The 20,191-nt window shown below is 41.9% G+C and overlaps 1 protein-coding gene across 1 annotated transcript in view; it reads right to left on the minus strand.

Annotated features, from left to right (window-relative positions):
* The window catches only part of PCOLCE2 (procollagen C-endopeptidase enhancer 2), a gene marked incomplete at its 5' end in the record, with an annotated part of 67,470 nt that extends 51,216 nt beyond the window's left edge, over positions 1-16,254 (minus strand). The window contains 2 exons of the mRNA XM_079705083.1: positions 15,079-15,187; positions 16,172-16,254. Coding sequence (XP_079561209.1) covers positions 15,079-15,187; positions 16,172-16,254 — 192 coding nt within the window. The remainder of the gene's footprint in view (positions 1-15,078; positions 15,188-16,171) is intronic.
* Positions 16,255-20,191: the final 3,937 nt, after the last annotated feature.

Below are 20,191 nucleotides of genomic sequence, written 5' to 3' on the forward strand. Positions count from 1 at the left end.
CTTTTAACGGTAGCATTCTGCAGATTACAAACATTTTCAGAATAAGTCATTTTCAGAATGTCTCCTTCCCTAGAGATCTTTGACAATAAATTGATACTCTTCTGCAGAGATCTATAGCTTCTGTGCTGTTCTGCCTAAAAGGAGGTGTAGTCATTGATCTATTCATTCATTTACTCATTCATTTGCACATTCATTCATTTATACATTCATTCTTTCATCAGCTACTACTGCCTGTGTCAAGCACTATGTTAGCTACTAGGAGAACAGAAAACTAAAATAAGGGTCTTGTCCTCAAGAGCTTTTCAGTTTAATAGAGGAGACAGATTAGTAAACAGATGATCAGTGATCAGTGTTACAATAAAGATACTCCTCGGATGCTATGGGAACACAGAGGAAGTAGATTCCAGTCTGCACTGGGGGATAGACAGTCGGGAATGCTTTCTGGTAATTCCTTTCTGACTTAATAATTCTATGATTTATTTCTCTACTAAGAAATATAGTTTCATTATTTTCAGATATATAAATAGCTAAGATTTATAGAGAGTAATAAAACAATATATGCATTGCTCAGATTTATAGGGATAAATATATATAAGACTTATGGAGAATAATAAAGCAAGTTCATTAAAATTATAAATCACAATTATAATATAATAATTAAAACAAGTATATTGGGTAATTCCTAGGGTAGATGCATGGCTCCTGATAATTGCCTTGCCCTAAAAAAAATTTTTTTTCTACCACATATATGTATCCCCCACACAATAAATGCCTAGTTGTAATCCCTAAAGAACAATGGGGCAAGTTCCTATTAGCTTGATGACTGTGCCAGAATCCCCCCTAAAATCTCAGTTGCTTTGGAGTATCTCCAAGGGATGCCTACACAGGTCCACAAAGCTGTCTGGCTCCCTAGTGATAGCGTTCACATGTCTTTCCTCTCTTACTGCTGGAAAGCAGTTTGGTGGCTCCTCATAAAGCAGAGAATTACCACATGATCTGATCCAGCAATTCCACTCCTAGGTGTATGCCCAAAGGGACTGAAAGCAGGGACTCAAACAGACACTTGAACGCCAGTGTTCACAGCAGCGTTATTCAAAATTGCCAAAAAGTGGAAATAACCCAAGTGTCCATTCCCAGATGAATGGATAAATAGAATGTTCCTGGTGATGGATGTGCCCACCAAGTCCCCTGAATGGGCTGATGAAGAGGAAGCATCTATCTGTTTCAAGGGTGTTATTTTCTGATGCTCCTAAGATTCTGCACCCTCCCAAGTTGCAGAGACTTGTGAGCCAGGATGAGGACAACACCTTCCTCCCAACTCTGCATCACTCCGTGTCACCTGGGACCCAAGACAACATTACGCACAAAAACTGACCCTTCAGCTCCTCCCCTGTGCACATCCCGAAGCACCTTTCAAAAGTAAAAGCCAAACAAACCAAATATAAAGAAGCAAAGAAGCAAACCAAATCCACTACCCTCTCCACAGGAGTTCACCTTAATTCATGAGCAAGGCCTTTCCACTCGTAATCATCCAGAAGACACTTTGTACTCATAATGGACAAGAAACATCAGAAGTTGCTTAATGCCACATACCTAGTCATCTGCATTCAGAGCAGTGATGACAATTTCTTCAGGAACCATCAGTGGGGAGATACTTTACATCATCCAGGTTTCAGTTCAAATGTCACATCGTCAGCCTCAGTCTCTATTACATCACCTTGTTTTATTGTCTTCATGGTACTTATTCCTACCCTACTATTTGTGATCTATTTTACTGTCTCTCTTCCCCCCTAGAGAGTAAACACCATCAGTAACAGAACCTTCACTATTATATCTCCAGAATATAAAACAAGGCCTGATGCATATTAAGCATTCAATAAATATTTCATGGATGAATAATACTTTTTCTTCGAGTACTTACCATGTGCTAAGCACAGTTTTTAATACTGTACATGCAATAACTAATTTAATGCCCAAAATGATCCTATGAGGTAGAGAGTATTATTAGCCATATTTTATAGATGAGGAAACTCATCTCAAGGTCATACAGCTAGTATGTAACTCAAGGTCAAGGTCATACTAGACCTTGAGTTACATACTAATGAATTTAGAACGGTCAACAGTAAGTAACTGTTTTGGTAATCTACTGCTGCATAACAAACAACCCCAAAATTTGGTGGCTTAAAACAACAATGTACTCTTATTTCTTATGGTTTTGTGACTTCACTAGTCTCAGCTGGGTGATTCTTGCTTGAATTATCTCAACCAGTTACTATCAGTTCTCAGCTAGGGCTTAAGTTGTCTGAAGGCTTAACTGGGGCTGGTCCTCCAAGATGACTTTCTCATATGTCTGGCACCCCAGCTGGGAATACTGGAACAGCTGGAGGCTGTCTGAGCATCTTTCTCTCTCTCTCCATGAAGCCTCGCTACAAGGCTAGCTTGGGCTACCTCATAGCATGGCAGTCCTTTTATGGCAGCTAGATTCCCCCAGAGTTCATGTTTTAAGAGACTAAGGCAAAAGCTTTAAGATTTCTTATGCCCCAACCCCAGAAGTCATGTAGTATCACTTCTGTCTCATTCTATTTTTTCATAGGGCCAGCCAAGATTCAATGTTTGGGGGTACTAGAAAAAGGTGTGAATACCAGGAGGTGAGGTTATTTAGGGGTCATCTTTGGGGATTCACCACCATAATAGGAGAGCTGGTATTTGAACCCAGGCAGTCTGGCTCCCAAAACTGCACTCTTAACTATCAATAATATATCATGGGGTACCTCTATTAGGAATAAATGAATAAATTCATTACTTAATTTGTATAACTAGTGGGGACTATTCTGATGATTTGAGCCTCCAAAAGAGAATTAAAATCCGCCTCTCTAAAGACAGAAAATTATTTGCAATTCTTGACTGACAATCCTTTCTCTGCCTCTAAACACCCTAGTTTTAAAAGTTAAGGGGCATTCTCAGTTGGTGCTGGGTGAGAGGTGGTTAGGTTGAGGAGAATCAGGGAAGGTTTGGAAGCACTTCTGTGGACAAAGTCTTATGAAAGACCATATTTTAAGTGAAGAAAGGACACAGTGATTAGGAATGGGTATTTCCAATACCCATGGGAGCTAGCCATGCCCCAAAGGGATTACCATCCAGCTTGAAATGTGTTGGCTTGCAGACAAGTTCTACACAAACACCACCCTTTTATGGCTTGTTACAGTCCTGGAAGAGAGGTTGAAAAAAAAAAACCATTTATTGACTACTTTTTTGCATCAAGCATCGTGCCAAGGGCCACTCATCTACCACCTCCTTCAATCCTCACGCTACCTTTACGACGCAGGTCTGGCCATGATAACCAACTTTGGAAAGTTCTGGAAACTGCATCACATTCCTAGTAAATAGCTGAAAAATATTTCAGTATGACTCGCCAATGCCCTTTCTACTAGTCACTGAGTGATGCCATACTTACAACCCTCCACTGTGAACCTTGTTACCCTGTGCTACTGTGATTCGTTTCCGGGACATCTCCCAGACTAGTGAAAGTCTCCTTGCCACCCCAAGCCCTGTTCTGGGACATGGTTTTCCAAACATTACAGTCTCCCTGCCCAACCCAGCATCTGATCTCTGGAAGGTACTTCAAAAATAGTTGTAATGAATTATGATTTCTTCCCAGAAGGTCAATCATAGCCCAGGGCTTTTAGAAAGTCTATATCAGACCTCTATCAGACCCTTACAGAGACAGGCTGGGACCGGGGACCCTCTGCTGCAGCGCTTGCACCTGGAAAAATGTCTCCTCAAGCAAAAAAAATATAAAGAAACTATAAGGGGCTAAAAATAACTGCATGCATGCCCAGGTGGGGCAAATTATGGACAACAAGATACAAAGAGATCAAAAACCCAACTGCCACTTCTGAAGAGCCTCCCCCCAAAAAAGACCCAACTGCTACTTCTGAAGAGCCCGGAGCAAAAACAGGGGTAATGTGCATGTCACCTGCACTCAACTCCACCAAAAGGGTGGGCAAGCCACCTAAGCCACACCTCCAGCCCGACCCCTGGACACACCCTTATCCTCACCCCATATAAGGAACCAGCTTGCTGTCCTTCCCCAGAAATGAGCAAGGGAAACTGTTACTTGTTTTCACTCCCCCCGCTGCTGCAGCAGGGGCCCCAATAAAGCACGGCCTGAATTTCTTGTCTGGCCTCTTATCAATTTCTATCGATTAAGGAAGGTCAAGAACCCTAGTCCGTAACACTATCAATTCACTTCTAGGAGCAGTATGCAGAAATCAACTCTCCACTGGCTTCCCTGGGCTTCTTATCAGCTTGGTCCACAGAACAGCCCATCTGTGACTAAAAGGTCTCTCCCTCCCTCTGCACTTTGGGAAACACTATTTTATTATATGTCATGTCCAGGAGTGTCTTGGGGCCGAGGTGGTGAAAGAGAGGTGATATTTAGTGGCAGGGCTTGTGCAGCTTTAATTGCAACTCCCCACGTCTCTGTGGTTGTTCCATTTATTTTTAGATATTTATATTGGTTTTACAGAGACTTGCCACCTTGACTCTTATAATATATCTGAAGAAAACACTTCTATTCTCCCAAGTCCCTAGAGTAAGAAATTCAAGAGTACCCCCAAAGCGCCATTGCCAATAAAGCTGCTAAATTATAATGCGCAGGGGTGATTACGTTTTTCATAGGATCAAGGAATAATGATCCATACAGATAAAACTTAACTGTGCAGCAGCTAACCACGGGAACACTTTCCAAACTCTAAAAGCAGGACAATGTGAAAAAAAAAAAAAAAAACAGAGAGAAAGCCTTAGAATTAGGAGCCCTGTAAATGCTTCTCTGGTCTCCAGCATAGAGCAACCAAGCAATGAAACCACTCTCTTTTTCTTTTTTTTTCTGTCAATACCTGATAGATTGCAAGGAATCTGCAAATTTTATGGAACAATTCAAATTTGCCTGTAATTTCATATCATAAATTGAACTCTGGGATAGGAGTGTGAAACTAATTCCATCAGTCTTTTTAATAATACAACCTTTAAAACCATTTCTGGGTGTTTTACCTCTGTTAAATGCTTTCTCATTATACAGCTCTTTAATAGAGGGGTTTTAAATGTGTTATCTTTGTGCTCTATTACTATAGTGATGTTTCAGGAAAAATGACTTTTTGTCATTAATATATTATTAAAGAGAACCTCTTTCAGAAAAAAAGAAATACCCAAAGAGGACTTCATTTTCATGGTCTCTCATTTTCTTCTCTACTCATTAAGCCCTTTCTAAGGCATCTGCCTTCAACCAGCCCTAAAAATACAAGCGGTACAAATAAGCACATTAATAAAACATCATATTTTCAATCAATAAAAACATATTTGATTTCCATGTGAGACAGCAAAGAAAACCAAAACAAAACAGGCAACAGAAGCCCTTAAAAGCAAGCAGGAAACTAAACAAATTAAAAAAAATTGGGCTGAGGCCCCAGTGGGAAAATGTCACCTACTTGCTTATTTATTTAGGATTTATATTCCCCCTGCTTCTCAGAAGGACTGAAGGCAGCATGGAAAATGCTTTAATGCTTCCAGTATTTTATCAATTGAAACCTAACTGGGACAGTTTAAGTGTCATAAGAATCACAAAGTTTCTGAATTATTCTCTCCTAATTAAAATCAGAAAACATGTAGCTATAGTGCTCTTTTCGCATTCATATAGTGCTCAAGTTTGGGTATGCAGACATTCTCTGTTAATTGCACTCATCTTTACTAAGGAATTAGATACGAATAATAAGTCAAGCACTGGGTTAAATTACTATTCAGGCAGCTGAAGTAACGAAGCCTAGTCCAACAAATGTATAGGTACATTAAAACAAACCCCATAGTTGACTGGAATTTAAATCTCTATATAATTCTAAATCCTACATGTATTTTAAAGCCAGGAAATATGTGTTTAAGGCCAAAATTCCATTCCGCTATCTGTCCTGCTGTGGTTATGCCAGGCAAATAACAGTTATAGTAATTTTAGAACCCCTTGCCATACCCTTAGGTATGATTAAGCGACTTAAATGTTGAGTTCCTGTCTAAATTCACTATTTGTTTTCTCAAATTATATACCTAGCACCAATCTAAATAGAACATCAGTATATGTTTCAATTTTCATGCAATTCCATGCCCCACCACTGCTGACTTGCTTTTCATGAAGCCATATGAAGGTTAGTAGGAAGTTGTAAATCCCAATCACATTTTCAATCTATCATTTCTCTAAAGTAAATGTGAATGCCATTTAAACTTAATCAGGCTTTTGGAGGATGGATTCAGTATGATGACTTTAACACACATAAGTAACAAAATCACCCCATGGTAAGGAATGCCTTTACACAATTATTTATTAGGTGTATTTGGAAATATCAAGGCATGTGTTGTAAAACAGCTCTGTGCTGTCAAACAAAGGACATATAACAATTTCTCAAGTCTTAGAGCAGCAGAGATGTAAAGTGGGTCATAACATCTTTTACTCTTTGCATGAGGTAATAATTGTTTTCATTTAAATAATCTAAGAACTGCAATAATTTTTAAAATGTCAATAAGCCTTATTCCACATTATCGATACTTAAAACTACTTACAGTGAGTAGCATAATTATTTACACAACATAATTGCTACTGATTTTCTTATCTAACTACTCCCTACCAGATTATAAACTCCGTAAGCATAGAAACTACGCCTTGACTTTTTACCCCTGGGGCCCAGCCCAATGCTCAGTACATAGCGGACGCTCAATAAGCATTGAGCTATTTGTTAAATAAGTGCATAATAGTGCATTTGTGTCACCGAGTCAGAAAATGTGCTAGTCTTTTCAAACCATTTGCAGGGATATTAGGCAAGATACAAGTTCTTTAGACCTCACTTTTGCCATTTGTGAAATGGACATACTAACATGTATCCACTGACATCACAGAATTGGATGCAGATGAAGTACCATATGTTATTATTTTAGATCTGCGACCTGTATAATAACCAGTATATATATATTTTTTTTCTTTTTTTTTTTTTGCCGTACACGGGCCTCTGACTGTTGTGGCCTCTCCCGTTGCGGAGCACAGGCTCCGGACGCGCAGGCTCAGCGGCCATGGCTCACGGGCCCAGCCGCTCCGCGGCATGTGGGATCTTCCCAGACCGGGGCACGAACCCGCGTCCCCTGCATCGGCAGGTGGACTCTCAACCACTGCGCCACCAGGGAAGCCCTAACCGGTATATTTAATTCCAGTTGCGTGGAAAAAAAAAAGGTAGTTATCAAAATGACAGTACATGTATTACCTGGGGAATCTGAAGATCTTCTACATATGACAATTTATGCCTTTTTCCTCTGCATGAATTAGCTAAATAAGGAAAAATTTGCCATATACTTTTGGCTTAAATAGGACTGACTCTATTCATTGCTATAATTCTCCTTCCATTTCTGGCATAAGTCTGTGACTTTCTGATCGGCCCACATTATTTACTTCAGAGTTAAAGGAAACACCAAATTTTAAACTGCTCAAATGTTTTTTGGTTTTTTCCCAAGCCAGATTTCTGCTCAGAATAATAACTGAAACCTTCAATAATCTGCTCTCTAATTTCAGTACCTTCAAACTTTTTTGGGAAATAAAAAAGAGATATAAATCATAAACAAATACCTTGTAATTTTGATAAAGTTTTATAACAATAAGACCACATACATGAATAATCTCATTTTTAAAAACTGTTTTGTAAATTATGCCCACCTTTAAATCTAAGAACAAAATCATTTTCACTGACATCTGCATACCAACTGCTGTTTTTGTTAGATAACAACAGCAATTCAGATGCAATATTTAGTGTTAACTTCATAACAATTCCTACATACCTATTCGAGGAGAGTTCCCAGAATGTTCTAGGCTTCAAGTTTCCTCTAATTTGCATAGTTGCTATAAACCAAGTTTCAGCTGGTTCCACTTAGCTTGCCATACCATATGCAGCCCAAGTCAAACTCTGAATAGAGTTGCTTTCACAAGGTATTATTTTGCTACTAAAGCCTCTTTTCTTTTTTTTTTAAATTGTGTCAAATTATCAATATGAATCTCTAATTCTACTGGGATTATAAAATGAACAAGTTATCGATGAAAAGATCAAGGAACCGAAGGATTGGGTGACTTGCCAAGTTTGCACTGAATTTATAAGGAAACCGTTAATAGAATGGTGATCTTTGTGCTGGTGGACCCAAGAAGGAAAGGTGCCTGTTGGGTTTTATTTCCTTCCCTTCCCACCCAGAGCCTGGGGAATGTGTCATCCCAGGCAGCCTCCCATGCTCACATCTCCCAGGGATTCATCTGCGTGTCTCCAGCACCTACAGCCGTGCTTGGTGGGCTCTTGGTAAAATGTGCCTTGCCAGTGTAGCAGTGAGCCACATCCCACCGGCTGTGCTCTATTTGACACTGGTCCACTCTCCCTGACTTGTTTTAGGGATCTCAGAGGCCTCTTACTGTCTTCTGCACAGTCTTGCCCCTTTGGGCACATGTACCCAGCAGGGGGACCACTGTGATAGAGCGGTCCAGGTGGTGGTATGTCAATACTTGGAGTTTCATTTCTTGTTGCCGGGCTTGGTACAGGCACAGTTACTAGTTCTCATCCTTCAGTCACTTTGGGTGACTTTTGCCTCAACCCAGTCATGTTGTCCTTCCAAGCCTGCTTAGAAGACCAGCCACCATTTTCCAAAAATTATACTTCCCTTAGCTGTCAAATCATACTTAAGTCCTACCCACCCCCCATGTATGCAGACTTGGTATTTTATGCAGATGCCCCTTAGGTTACAGTCCTGAACCTCAACTCTTATGAGAAACTAAGAAACCCTCAACTCCATCATTAGTAACAAAATATTTAACAATTTCTTAACCTTCAAATTCTCTGATTTGAACTCTAGCCATACGTCTTTTAGAACACACTCAGCAAAATTAATTAGTAAAACCTAAGACTAGTTGAGGTCACCAAGAGTTGGTGGCCAGAAAGATATAGTTGAGTCAGGAGGCTTGAGTTCCAGTCACAGCTTCAGCACTACACAGAACAAGCATCAGCTTCCTCGTTTGCAAAGCAGAAGTACAACTAAGCAGCACGGAGCACGTGCGTCCTCAACATATCTTCACATGAGTAAAATTAACCTCGAAATTTTTTTAGAACAGCACTGTCCAAAGGAACTTTTTGTGATGATGGAAATATTCATATTATATACTGTCCAATATGGTGGCTGCCACCTACATGTGGCCATTGAGCATCTGAAATATGGCCAGGGTGACTGAGGAACTGGATTTTTAATTTTTAACTTAATTTTAATTAGTTTAAATTTAAATAGCCAATGTTGATAGTATATTTAGACAGTGCAGCTGTCCAAGAAATAGCAAGGAAAATTTTAAAGTCCTATAATTTAAGGGCAAATCTAAATTTCCATTCTGCAAGCTGTACTTCCATCTCAGAAAGTCCAATACAAATGGCTAGAAAGTTTGCTTGTGACCACTAGCCTTCACCTTTCTCAAAGTATACAGATGTTAACATTAGGCTTTTCCCACCTCCACACCCCCACTGATAAGATAGAGTTTGATGAAGAGGATTTGGTGGCGAAAGCCACTTTTCTGGGACACATCTCCAGTCTGGAAGAATGGACTGCAAAGCAGATGAGTGGTGAGAAGCAGGATCTTTCTAGCTACGGGAACTTGAGTTTGGGGGCTACTCTGAGACTCTTCCGTCCCTATGATGTTGAATAGCCAGTGGGAATTCTATTCTTGGTTTACTGACTGCAGGAGCTGGAAAATGGACTGGATCCACTGGTTTCCAGAAAGCCTTAAATGGACTGCCTTGGATGAGGCCACACCAGAGCACAGCCCTGTCTGGATCAGATGCCAAGCAAGGGTCCAGAGCCTGGTGCGTTGGGCCTCTTGGCTGGTGCCACTCCACCCTAGCTGCATTCAGAACTGCTAAGACAACTGTTTTAGGCAGAAGAGTCCACATTTCTTCATCTCCTTGGTTATCCCTCTTGTCCACTCTACCATCTTCTCTCTCCTGGAGGCCACACAGCTTCCTAATTGGTCTCCTTGTTTCCACTCTCAACGCCCTAAAATTCGTCTTCCACACAGCAGCCAGAATGATCTTTTAAAATCAGAACATCTCAGTCCTTTGCTTAAGATTCTCCAGTGGCTTCCTACTCAAAATAAAATTCAAGCTCTTCACCATGGCCTACAGGGCCCTGCCCACCCTTTTTACTTCTCCTATCATCCCCCTTACTCATGCTGTTCCAGCCACAGTGACCTCCTGGCTGTTCTTCAGACAAATCAAGCTTGTCTGTACCTCAGGGCCTTTGCACCCGCCGGTCCCTCTGCCTAAAATGCTCTTCCCCAGACTTTCACATGGCTGGATCCTTACCACTCAGGCCTCAGCTCAAATGTCACCTCCTCAGAGTGGCCATGCCCAACCACCTCATCCATAACTACTTCTATCCCACCACTATGTTATGTTTGTTGGATTTTTCCTACATATTTCTTGAGGTATATTTAACATATTAGAAAACTCACCCATTTTAACAGCATAATTAAATAATTTTTAGTAACTATACCAAGTTGTACAACCATCACCATAGGTCATTTCCACCTTTGAGATCCCTCATGACCATTAACTGTTCATCTCCATACCTATCCCCTGCTCCAGGCAACCACTAATCTACTTTCTGTCTCTACAGATTTGCCCTTTTGGAATTGGAATACAGTTATTATCTAATATTCCACTGCTCTGTTTTATTTTATTTAAAAATTTTTTTATTGTGGTAAAATATACATAACATAAAATGTACCATTTTCACCATTTTGAAGTGCATGGGTCCGTGGCGTTAAGTCGTGCAACAATCACCATCATCCATCTCCAGAACTTTCTCATCTTTCCCAACTGAAACTCTGTATCCATTAAATACTGACTCTCATTCCTCTCCCCCCACCCAGCCTGTGGAAACTACCATTCTACTTCCTATCTCTATGATTTTGATTACTGTAGGTGCCTCATGTAAGCCGAATCACACAATATTTGTTCTTTGGTGACTGGCTTATTTCACTTAGCATAATGTCTTCAAGGTCCACTCATGTTGTGGCGTGTGTCAGAATTTCCTTACTTTTTAAAGCTGAGTAATGTTCCTTTGTATACCATAGTGTGTTTGTCCATTCATCTATAGATAGATACTTGAGTTGCTTCCACCTTTTGGCTATTGTGAATAATGCTGCCATGAATATGGACGTATAAATATCTGTTCAAATCCCAGCTTTAACTTCTTTTGGGTATATACGCCAAAGTGGAATTTCTGGGTAATATGGTAATTCTAAGTTTAATTCCTTGAGAAAGTATCCTATTGTTTTCCACAGCAGCTGCACCATTTTACATTCCTACCAGCAATGCACAAGGGTTCCAGTGTCTTCCCATCTTTGCCAACACTTATTATTTTCTGTTTTTTTTTAATAATAGCCATCCTGATGGATATGAAGTAGTATCTATTTTATTTTTATAATTCAGTTATCACTATGTAATATTTTCTTGTTTACTTGTTTGTTTAAACATTAACTGCCTGTCTCTCCAAACTAGGATGCTAGCTGCATGAGGGCAAGGAGCTTGGCTGCCTTGTTCACCAAAACTCCAGTAGTACCCAAGACCTAACACACATTTGCTGAATGAATGACAGACCTTAGGGCTACCGGCTTCTACAAGCTTTAGTGCTACCACAGTCCTCCTTCTTTTATCAACCCAAGGATATACAGAAGCTAGGGAGCTCCCTTCTTCTGCTCTGACACACCAGAGGACCATGAAGAAGAACTGGGAATATTTTCCCCAACGATTCAGTGCTTTTCCTTGTGAAATACAAAGAAATGAAGATATTTTGAAACTGAGATCTTGAGAGCATCCAAGGCCTTTGGGAACATTCTGCTGAGGCTGTAATTATAACCAGAAGAATGTGCTGGGCTCCTCTGGAAGTTCTTGGTGCTACTCATATGCAAACATAAAAGAGGCAGCCCCTTGAAACAGAATCAAATGGCTAAGAGTGAAAACTATAAAGCTTTTCACTAGAAAAGCAAATTGTGCAGTCCTTTCTTGTGCATTACCTATGCTTTCTAAAAATATATATTTTTCAAAAAAGGCTGGCATTTGCTACTCAACTTTTGAGCATTAGTTCAGGCAGCCTGGGCAAACCACAAATAAATATGTCACAGAGACTGCTTGTTGTTTGCTTGTTTTCCCTTCTTTCCAAAGTTGATAGAAGACTTTTATTCAAAAGAAGACTCTTGAGTTTTAGCGGAGCACATGGATTCCTGACATGAAGACTTCATTTCAGGGCTTCCCTGCAGCTAGAAGAGGCCATGTAACTAATAACTAGCCAGTGCAATGTAAACAGCAAGGTGCAGGTAAGTCTGCAGAATGTCCTTAAAGGGAGGATCTGTGCCCTTCCTCTCTTCCTTTTTGTTGGCTAAGCCATGAACCTGATGGCTGGAACTTGAGCACACATCTAAGTGGATACTGAGTGCCTAATGATTTGAGGCTGCCACACCAATCTTGGATTGCCTACCTCCAGATTCCTTTACACGGGAGAGAACCAAGCTTCTGGTTGAGCGATTGTTACTTTGGATCTCTGTTACTGGGAGTCAACCTAGTCCTAACGCACACGGAATCTCTCCAGTAAGATTACAGGAGAACCCAAGCACAGAAATAAGTGCTTCCTAGATACACATAACAAAGTCTATTGTTCCATCAAAGTCTGAACTGCTTTAAGGCTGATGCCAAGCCCAGCTTAGCCAATATACTAAGGGGGTGGCAGTGATCTGCCATATTGCCTACCAGTCAGAAGAAAGGATGAGTCAATACCAGCAACAACGGTAACGGTGGTAGCTAACGTTTAGTGAGCACTTCTTATATCGCAGACACTCAGCTAAAGAGCTTTATACATACCATCTCATGTTATCTTCACAACAGTCCTGAGGTTTAAAGATAAATCCATCACACGGCTTATGAGTGATGGAATGAGAGCCAGCATGCCTCACCTTTACATTGTATCCATAAGGAGCATCCATTATACTTCCTCTTTCCCACACATAAAAATAAGGTAGTCAGGGGCTTCCCTGGTGGCGCAGTGATTGAGAGTCCACCTGCCGATACAGGGAACATGGGTTCGTGCCCCGGTACGGGAAGATCCCACATGCCGCGGAGCGGCTGGGCCCGTGAGCCATGGCCGCTGAGCCTGAGCGTCCGGAGCCTGTGCTCCGCAACGGGAGAGGCCACAACAGTGAGAGGCCCGCGTACCGCAAAAAAAATAAATAAATAAAATAAAATAAAATAAAACAAAATAAGGTAGTCAGGCCTCTGCGAGGGCACACCCCTCCTTTACCAAGGACAACTTTCACTGGACACCCTTCCCCACCTCCAACACTAACAATGCCCCGAAGACCCAAAACACAGGGCTAACCATGGAGTCTACTTGCTAGGCCCATGGTGTCTCTCAGTCACTAATTTCCTTGGGTCATTTTTAACTTACAGCCATTTAATCATAACTGAAACACAACTATAACATAAAAACCAAGTTATATGTTTGTTTCGGAGCCTTATTTCACATTTATGCTACTATCAATATTGCAGAGCTATCTTTCATGACCATTCTCTCCTGGCCCCCTGTGTTGCAATAACATAATGAAATCTGTACCATTTCATTAGATCGCCGATATTTTACAGGAGAGCATCAATGCATATAGGAGCTGACTTTTATTTAAGGAAGGAGACCCCCTCATATCTGCCTGTCAAATGACCTTCTTGGTGGGAAGGCCTCACTACAAAATAGGCTTTACTTCATAGAAAGTTGGACTTACCCAATGCTTGATCAAGTCAGTTTATATCATTGTTCTAGACCTCAGCTTCCTCATCTATAAAATGGGGATAATAATACTTCCTCACAGTGATTTCAAAGATTCAGTGAGATTATGCTTGTTACCTACTTGGCACAGTGCCTGGCACCCAGTGAGTCCTCAATAAGAGGTACCTACTTTTTTTTTTTTTTGCGGTATGTGGGCCTCTCACTGTTGCAGCCTCTCCTGTTGAGGAGCACAGGCTCCGGACGTGCAGGCTCAGCGGCCATGGCTCATGGGCCCAGCCACTCCGCGGCACGTGGGATCCTCCCGGACCGGGGCACGAACCCGTGTCCCCTGCATCAGCAGGCAGACCCCCAGCCACTGCACCACCAGGGAAGCCCAGAGGTACCTACTTTTAAAAATCATTCATTCATGGGTGGTACAATCTGACTGAATGAAGCAGTGAACTAATGTGTTCAATTACCAAACAACTTCCCAAAATTGAAAAAAAATGAAGAAGATAATAGTCACTACTATGCTCACTTGGAAAGATGACTCACTCTAGCTGACTAAATCCGGACTTATTTTTTTAAGGCCGGCTGTCTCTAAATCTGATTTCTTATCTTGACTCAGCATAATCTATGCCATTACTAACCAACCTGGGCATTTTGTTAGTTTTTGTTTTTAGGCTTTTTCTCCCCTAAGTTATTGTTATTCTCTATTCTTAGATTGCCTTTAGTGGTGGTTTTAAGTCAGAGACATGAAGTGGGATTGTTTTTTTCTTTTTCTTTCCCCCTTTTTTCCCCCTAATGGTTATAAAGTAGTCAGAGGTGAGTACTACCTTTGATCTTCTATCCGCCACTGGGAGACATTTATGAAAGGCACAGGAAACAAATAGCTTCTAGAAGTCTTTATGATGGGCCTTTGCCTGAAGATAGCCTTAATTTTGAATCCATGAAACTCAGCTGAGTCAGACTGGGTTTTCAGACACACATCTGCTTTAAGAATTTATCTCTCCAAGCATTATCTCGAGCACTTTCTAACTGTTAATGCAGGGCACCACTAGTTCTATTAAAAATCTCCCAAATAGTAGAGGTAAATCCAACATTTCACTCTTACAGACATTTGCCCCCAACCCAAATTCTGACAGCAGAGGAAAAAAGCAGCAGCTCTTCCACTGTTTCCAGTATTCACTTTTGGAGAATACCCTTTTAAAAAATGCTTACTGTGATTTTCCAGGTACATTTGCTATTTGGAGGGTACACTCCAGGAAAACCTTCGCTGCCAATAAAGCCAGACTCTCCAGTAAGAATGCCGCCACATGTGAAAACAGGTCTGGGGAAATAAAAGAGGAAAAGAAATTTGAAACACTGTCTAACAATTTAATGTCAATTTCAGAAAGGTGCAGTCTATTAATATGGATAAAGTGAATACTGACAATTAGCTGCCTGCATCATATACGGGATTTGAAATACTTGTTAGCTCTTAGAATAAATTCTAGCCTGCTAAAACATTCAGTCCAGCTGCCATCTGTCTCCACCATAATAAGATCTATCCATCCATCCATCCATCCATCCATATGCAATCAAGTCCTCCACGTTAAGTGGTAAGATCTTACAGGAAAATGGTAAATGGAAAATTTAACTGCGGGGAGTGAGAGAGAGAGAGAGAGAGGGTGAGAGAGAGGGAGAGAGAGAGAGAGAAAAAGAGAGAGGGAGAGAGGATGAGAGCTAGGCTCCGTGAAGTGCATGGTTTTAAAGCCAGACAAGTAATTGGTTAATATGAAAAAGTTTTAATTTCCTGGATTTGGAGAGATGCCTAATTCTCTCTTTGTTTGAAAATCGTTGGCCATTGGCAGAACCTCCCATTGAAAAGGAGAAGGCAAAGTTGGCCATAGGGCGGGTCTCCCGGCCCAGGTCCTGGAGCCATCTGGCAGCTCAGAGGTTGAAGAGTTAAACCTGCCAAGAGCCGCTCCCCGGGCGCCGGGCAGCTCGCGTTTTCCCCCAGGTTTCTGTCTCTGGGCAAAGCCTCTCCGGGGAAAAAAACAGGAGTAAAGCAAAGTCCACACATTTAGGTCCCAGTGCTTCCCAGCGCCCGCCTGAACCTTCGGGGAGAGGAGAGGTGGTGGGTGGCCAGCTGCGGGGCCGTGGGGCGGGCGGAGCTGGGGGGCGCCGGAAGGAGCCCCGAGGACGGGCGCCATCCCGGGGTCCTGGTGGCGCGTGGGTCCCCCGGCGCCCCGAAGCGGAGTGGGTAAAGCCAAGCCGTGGGCGAGGGAAAGAGAGGGAGGAAGGGAGGGAGCGCGGGCGGGGGTCGCGTTACCTCTCCGGGGGCTGCGGCCGCGAGGGCTGGAAGGCGGCGGCCAGCAGCAGGCAGAGCGGGGCCCAGGCGCCCGCGCCCCTCATGGCCGGTGGAGACGCTCGGGGCTCGCCCCACGCCGGCGCGCACCCCGGAGCACCGCACGCTCCGCACCGGCCCGGACTCCCGCCCCGGCGCGCCCCGCACCCCGGCGAGCCCTCTCCCGCTCTCTCGCACGCGCCGCCGCGGGGCAGCCCAGGTAGCCGGGCGTGCTCGGCAGGCGGAGCCGGGGCGCTTTTCTAGAGGCGATTACGGTGCAGTCTGCTTCGCCGCTTAATTTCCCCTGAGGAGTTGCTCTGGCAGCCACAGGCCACTGCTGAATATCCCGTTTGTTCTCCGGCGGCGAGAGGGGGCGGCTCCCAGGCCGGAGCCGCCTCCTCTCTCGGGGCGGGCGGGGGGGCGGGCGGCTCCTCGCTGGCACCCCGGGACCCGCACCCCGCTCACATCCCTCGGGCAGGGGCTGTGGAGAGAAGGATGAAAGGGAATCCCCTGCCGCGTGGTACCCAAATGGGACCTGGCGCCTTGATCTACAGATGATGGGGTGGGAGGGGGGTTGGAAGGGGGTAGCCTTGGTTTGGTTTGCTTTGGGGAATGTTTTTCTCTAGTTGCTTTCAGATAAAAAATATTCGCGCTTGCTGGTTGCTGGAAAAGAGGGTTCCTCCTTCCGACATCTAGATCCAAAGAAAGAAAAGAGAAAGTAGAAGAGAGATTCTACTATATTTTAACTCCTACTCTAATTCTCTTACTTTACACACACAGAATCTCAGTAGATTCTTTTTGCTTTTACTGGTGTGTGAGAATAGGGAGATAGGTTCTGTCCGGGAGGCGGGGGGCGGTTTAGAAGTGAGTTTTCAGCCGTGTGATTAGTGAGTGACTTGTCATTACCGTGACAAATAACGGAGACAAACTCCGGATCTTCAGCTCTCACCACCCCATGTTACGTCCTGAGAATAGCGCTTCTTTGCTGGCGCCTCTCTCTTCTTCAAAGATCTTTTACAACGATGCCTTTTTCTGTAATATTGATTAGTTGAGATGTACAGAGAATTTTGTTTTTCTAAGAACAATTGCAGTCTTATGGAATCAAGGCTTTCCTATATTACTTTTAATTAATTTTAATTAAAAATAATTTAAAATATTTATTTTGCTAAGTGCTTCCCAATAACCAGGGATTAATAAAAGAAAAACAAGAATGGAATGGAGCCATTGGGTTTTTCAATGACTACGTCACCACAAGGGGACATAGCTGAATTCAAATGCCTCATTGGTGTTATTCCTCCTAAAGTATTTTCACCATTCTAAGCAAAAAAATTAAGCCTTAAAGTAATCCTTATCAAGACTTCATTGCTTTCTTTTTTTAAATTAATTAATTTATTCATTTATTTTTGGCTGCATTGGGTCTTCATTGCTAGGCTCATGCAGACTTTCTCTAGTTGCGGCCAGCGGGAGCTACTCTTCGTTGGGATGCGCGGGCTTCTCATTGCGGTGCCTTCTCGTTGCGGAGCACGGGTTCTAAGCACGTGGGCTTCAGTAGTTGTGGCACACAGGCTTAGTTGCTCCACGGCATGGGGTATCTCCTGGACCAGGGCTCGAACCCGTGTCCCCTGCATTGGCCGGCAGATTCTTAACCACTGTGCCATCAGAGAAGTCTCAAGGCTTCACTTCTAATAATGAGCCTACAGTGTTAAGAACATAAGTACTGCAGGCAAGGAAATAAGCAACAACTGGCCGCAGAGAATAATCTCACTTTTTAGAGGAGAGGTATCCAGGAGTCAATAGTAGGAAACAGAATTTCCCTGTGGGGTTTAGATTTTCTTACTATTTTTGAAAATGCGAAGGAAAAAAACACCAAGAATTACAACTTGTTAAAAATTTTCTGAAGGCACCACACCCTGTATGACTTAAAAAAAAAAAAAAAGGATTACAGAATTTGGCAAACTACATTATATGCTGAAGCCTACACCCTCAACCCAATAAAATTGTTTTAAAAGAGCAAATAGGAAAATAAATGATTGTTTATTTTGCACACATTTCAAGAACATGCTGTCCAACAGCATACGTATTTTAGATGATATTTTATTAAAAAGTCATAGTTTTAAATTATGAAGTGAAAATATTGCTTAATTCACTTGCTGGTAATGATTTGAAGTGATCATAGCCAGCAAATACTTCATTCTTCAAAACTAAGCTAAGTTTTCAAAATTTAAAATTAAAAAACAAAGTGTGAAACATGACTAAATGGATAGAAAACTATTTGGACATAAATATGCAACAACTCTTTTCTTAATTTACAGACTGATGACTGCGTTTATATCCTCACTAAAAAGTTAGGGTTCCAACACTGATAGTTCTGTTGTTGTTGAGACATGTAGAAAGACACTGACGTTACCATGTGATTTTAAAAATTTACTAAGACATTATTATTTGCTCTTAGAAATGCATATTTAATTTGGAACTACAGTTCTTATATTTTTTAACATCTTTATTGGCGTATAATTGCTTTACAATGGTGTGTTAGTTTCTGCTTTATAACAAAGTGAATCAGTTATACGTATACATATGTTCCCATATCTCCTCCCTCTTGCGTCTCCCTCACTCCCACCCTCCCTATCCCACCCCTCTAGGTGGTCACAAAGCACCCAGCTGATCTCCCTGTGCTATGCGGCTGCTTCCCACTAGCTATCTATTTTACGTTTGGTATTGTATATATACCATGCCACTCTTTCACTTCTTCACAGCTTACCCTTCCCCCTCCCCATATCCTCAAGTCCATGCTCTAGTAGGTCTGTGTCTTTATTTCCATCCTACCCCTAGGCTCTTCATGACATTTTTTCCCCTTAGATTCCATATATATGTGTTAGCATACGGTATTTGTTTTTCTCTTTCTGACTTACTTCGCTCTGTATGACAGACTCTAGGTCCATCCACCTCACTACAAATAACTCAATTTCGTTTCCTTTTACGGCTGAGTAATATTCCATTGTATATATGTGCCACATCTTCTTTATCCATTCATCTGTTGATGGACACTTAGGTTGCTTCCATGTCCTGGCTATTGTAAATAGAGCTGCAATGAACATTTTGGTACAGTTCTGACCAAAATTATAAAGCTTAAATGTCCTGAGAAGCTTAATGTGTCAAAATTGAGACACATCCAAGTGGACTCTGAAAGCGTGTGTAAGGTCCATTTCTGTGAGACCAATTTCTGGACTTCAGAGATGCAGCATTGGTATAATGGTAGGGAGCCACAAAACTCCAGGCACTAGGAAAGGAGAGAGGTGGAGAGAACCAAACCTCTGCGGGTGCAGAGTGGTAGGTGAAGTGATCCTTGTTGTCCAAAGTATATATTACCCAGTCTCTGCAGTTAACCAAGTTGCACAGAGACTCAAAATCATGGGAATATGAGAATACTCACCAATGAACTGACCACTTATAAAATTAGAACCCGCTCAGAGTACATTGTTGCATAATATTAGCACCTAGCTGGGCCCAGTTTGTCAACATCTTTGTTGATTAGTCACTGGTCAATTCATCAACCTTGCAAACATCTGAAAATGCAACATAAATACAATGCACATTTAATCCATGGTGCAGTACTGATCTTGTAAAAGATCCAGAATCTCATAAGATGGATGCAAGTGATAGTGAAAGAAGTGGAGGAATGATAGACTTCTTTGACAAATGAACACCTGGACGAATTACTCCAGTGAACAACTGAAGGAAAAAAACTAAAGCTCACTGACCAAAAAAGAATGATTTTTAATGCCAAAAATATTAAAGAGATGCCCATGAGAACAATTGATTCCCTATGCTACTTTTTCAAACGTAACATTCTACTTTATGATGTTGTGAAAATCAAAGGTGAAGGGGAAGAATGTTTATATTTTGCTCGACTGTAATTTCATAGGGAAAATTGTGTGAAAAAATCCAGATTTGATTCATTCTTTATTATGAGAATTGGCACAAAGATGCAAATATAGATGAAAT

This window comes from Hyperoodon ampullatus (assembly GCF_949752795.1).
Source record: "Hyperoodon ampullatus genome assembly, chromosome: 5".
Classification (NCBI taxonomy): Eukaryota; Metazoa; Chordata; class Mammalia; order Artiodactyla; family Ziphiidae; genus Hyperoodon; species Hyperoodon ampullatus.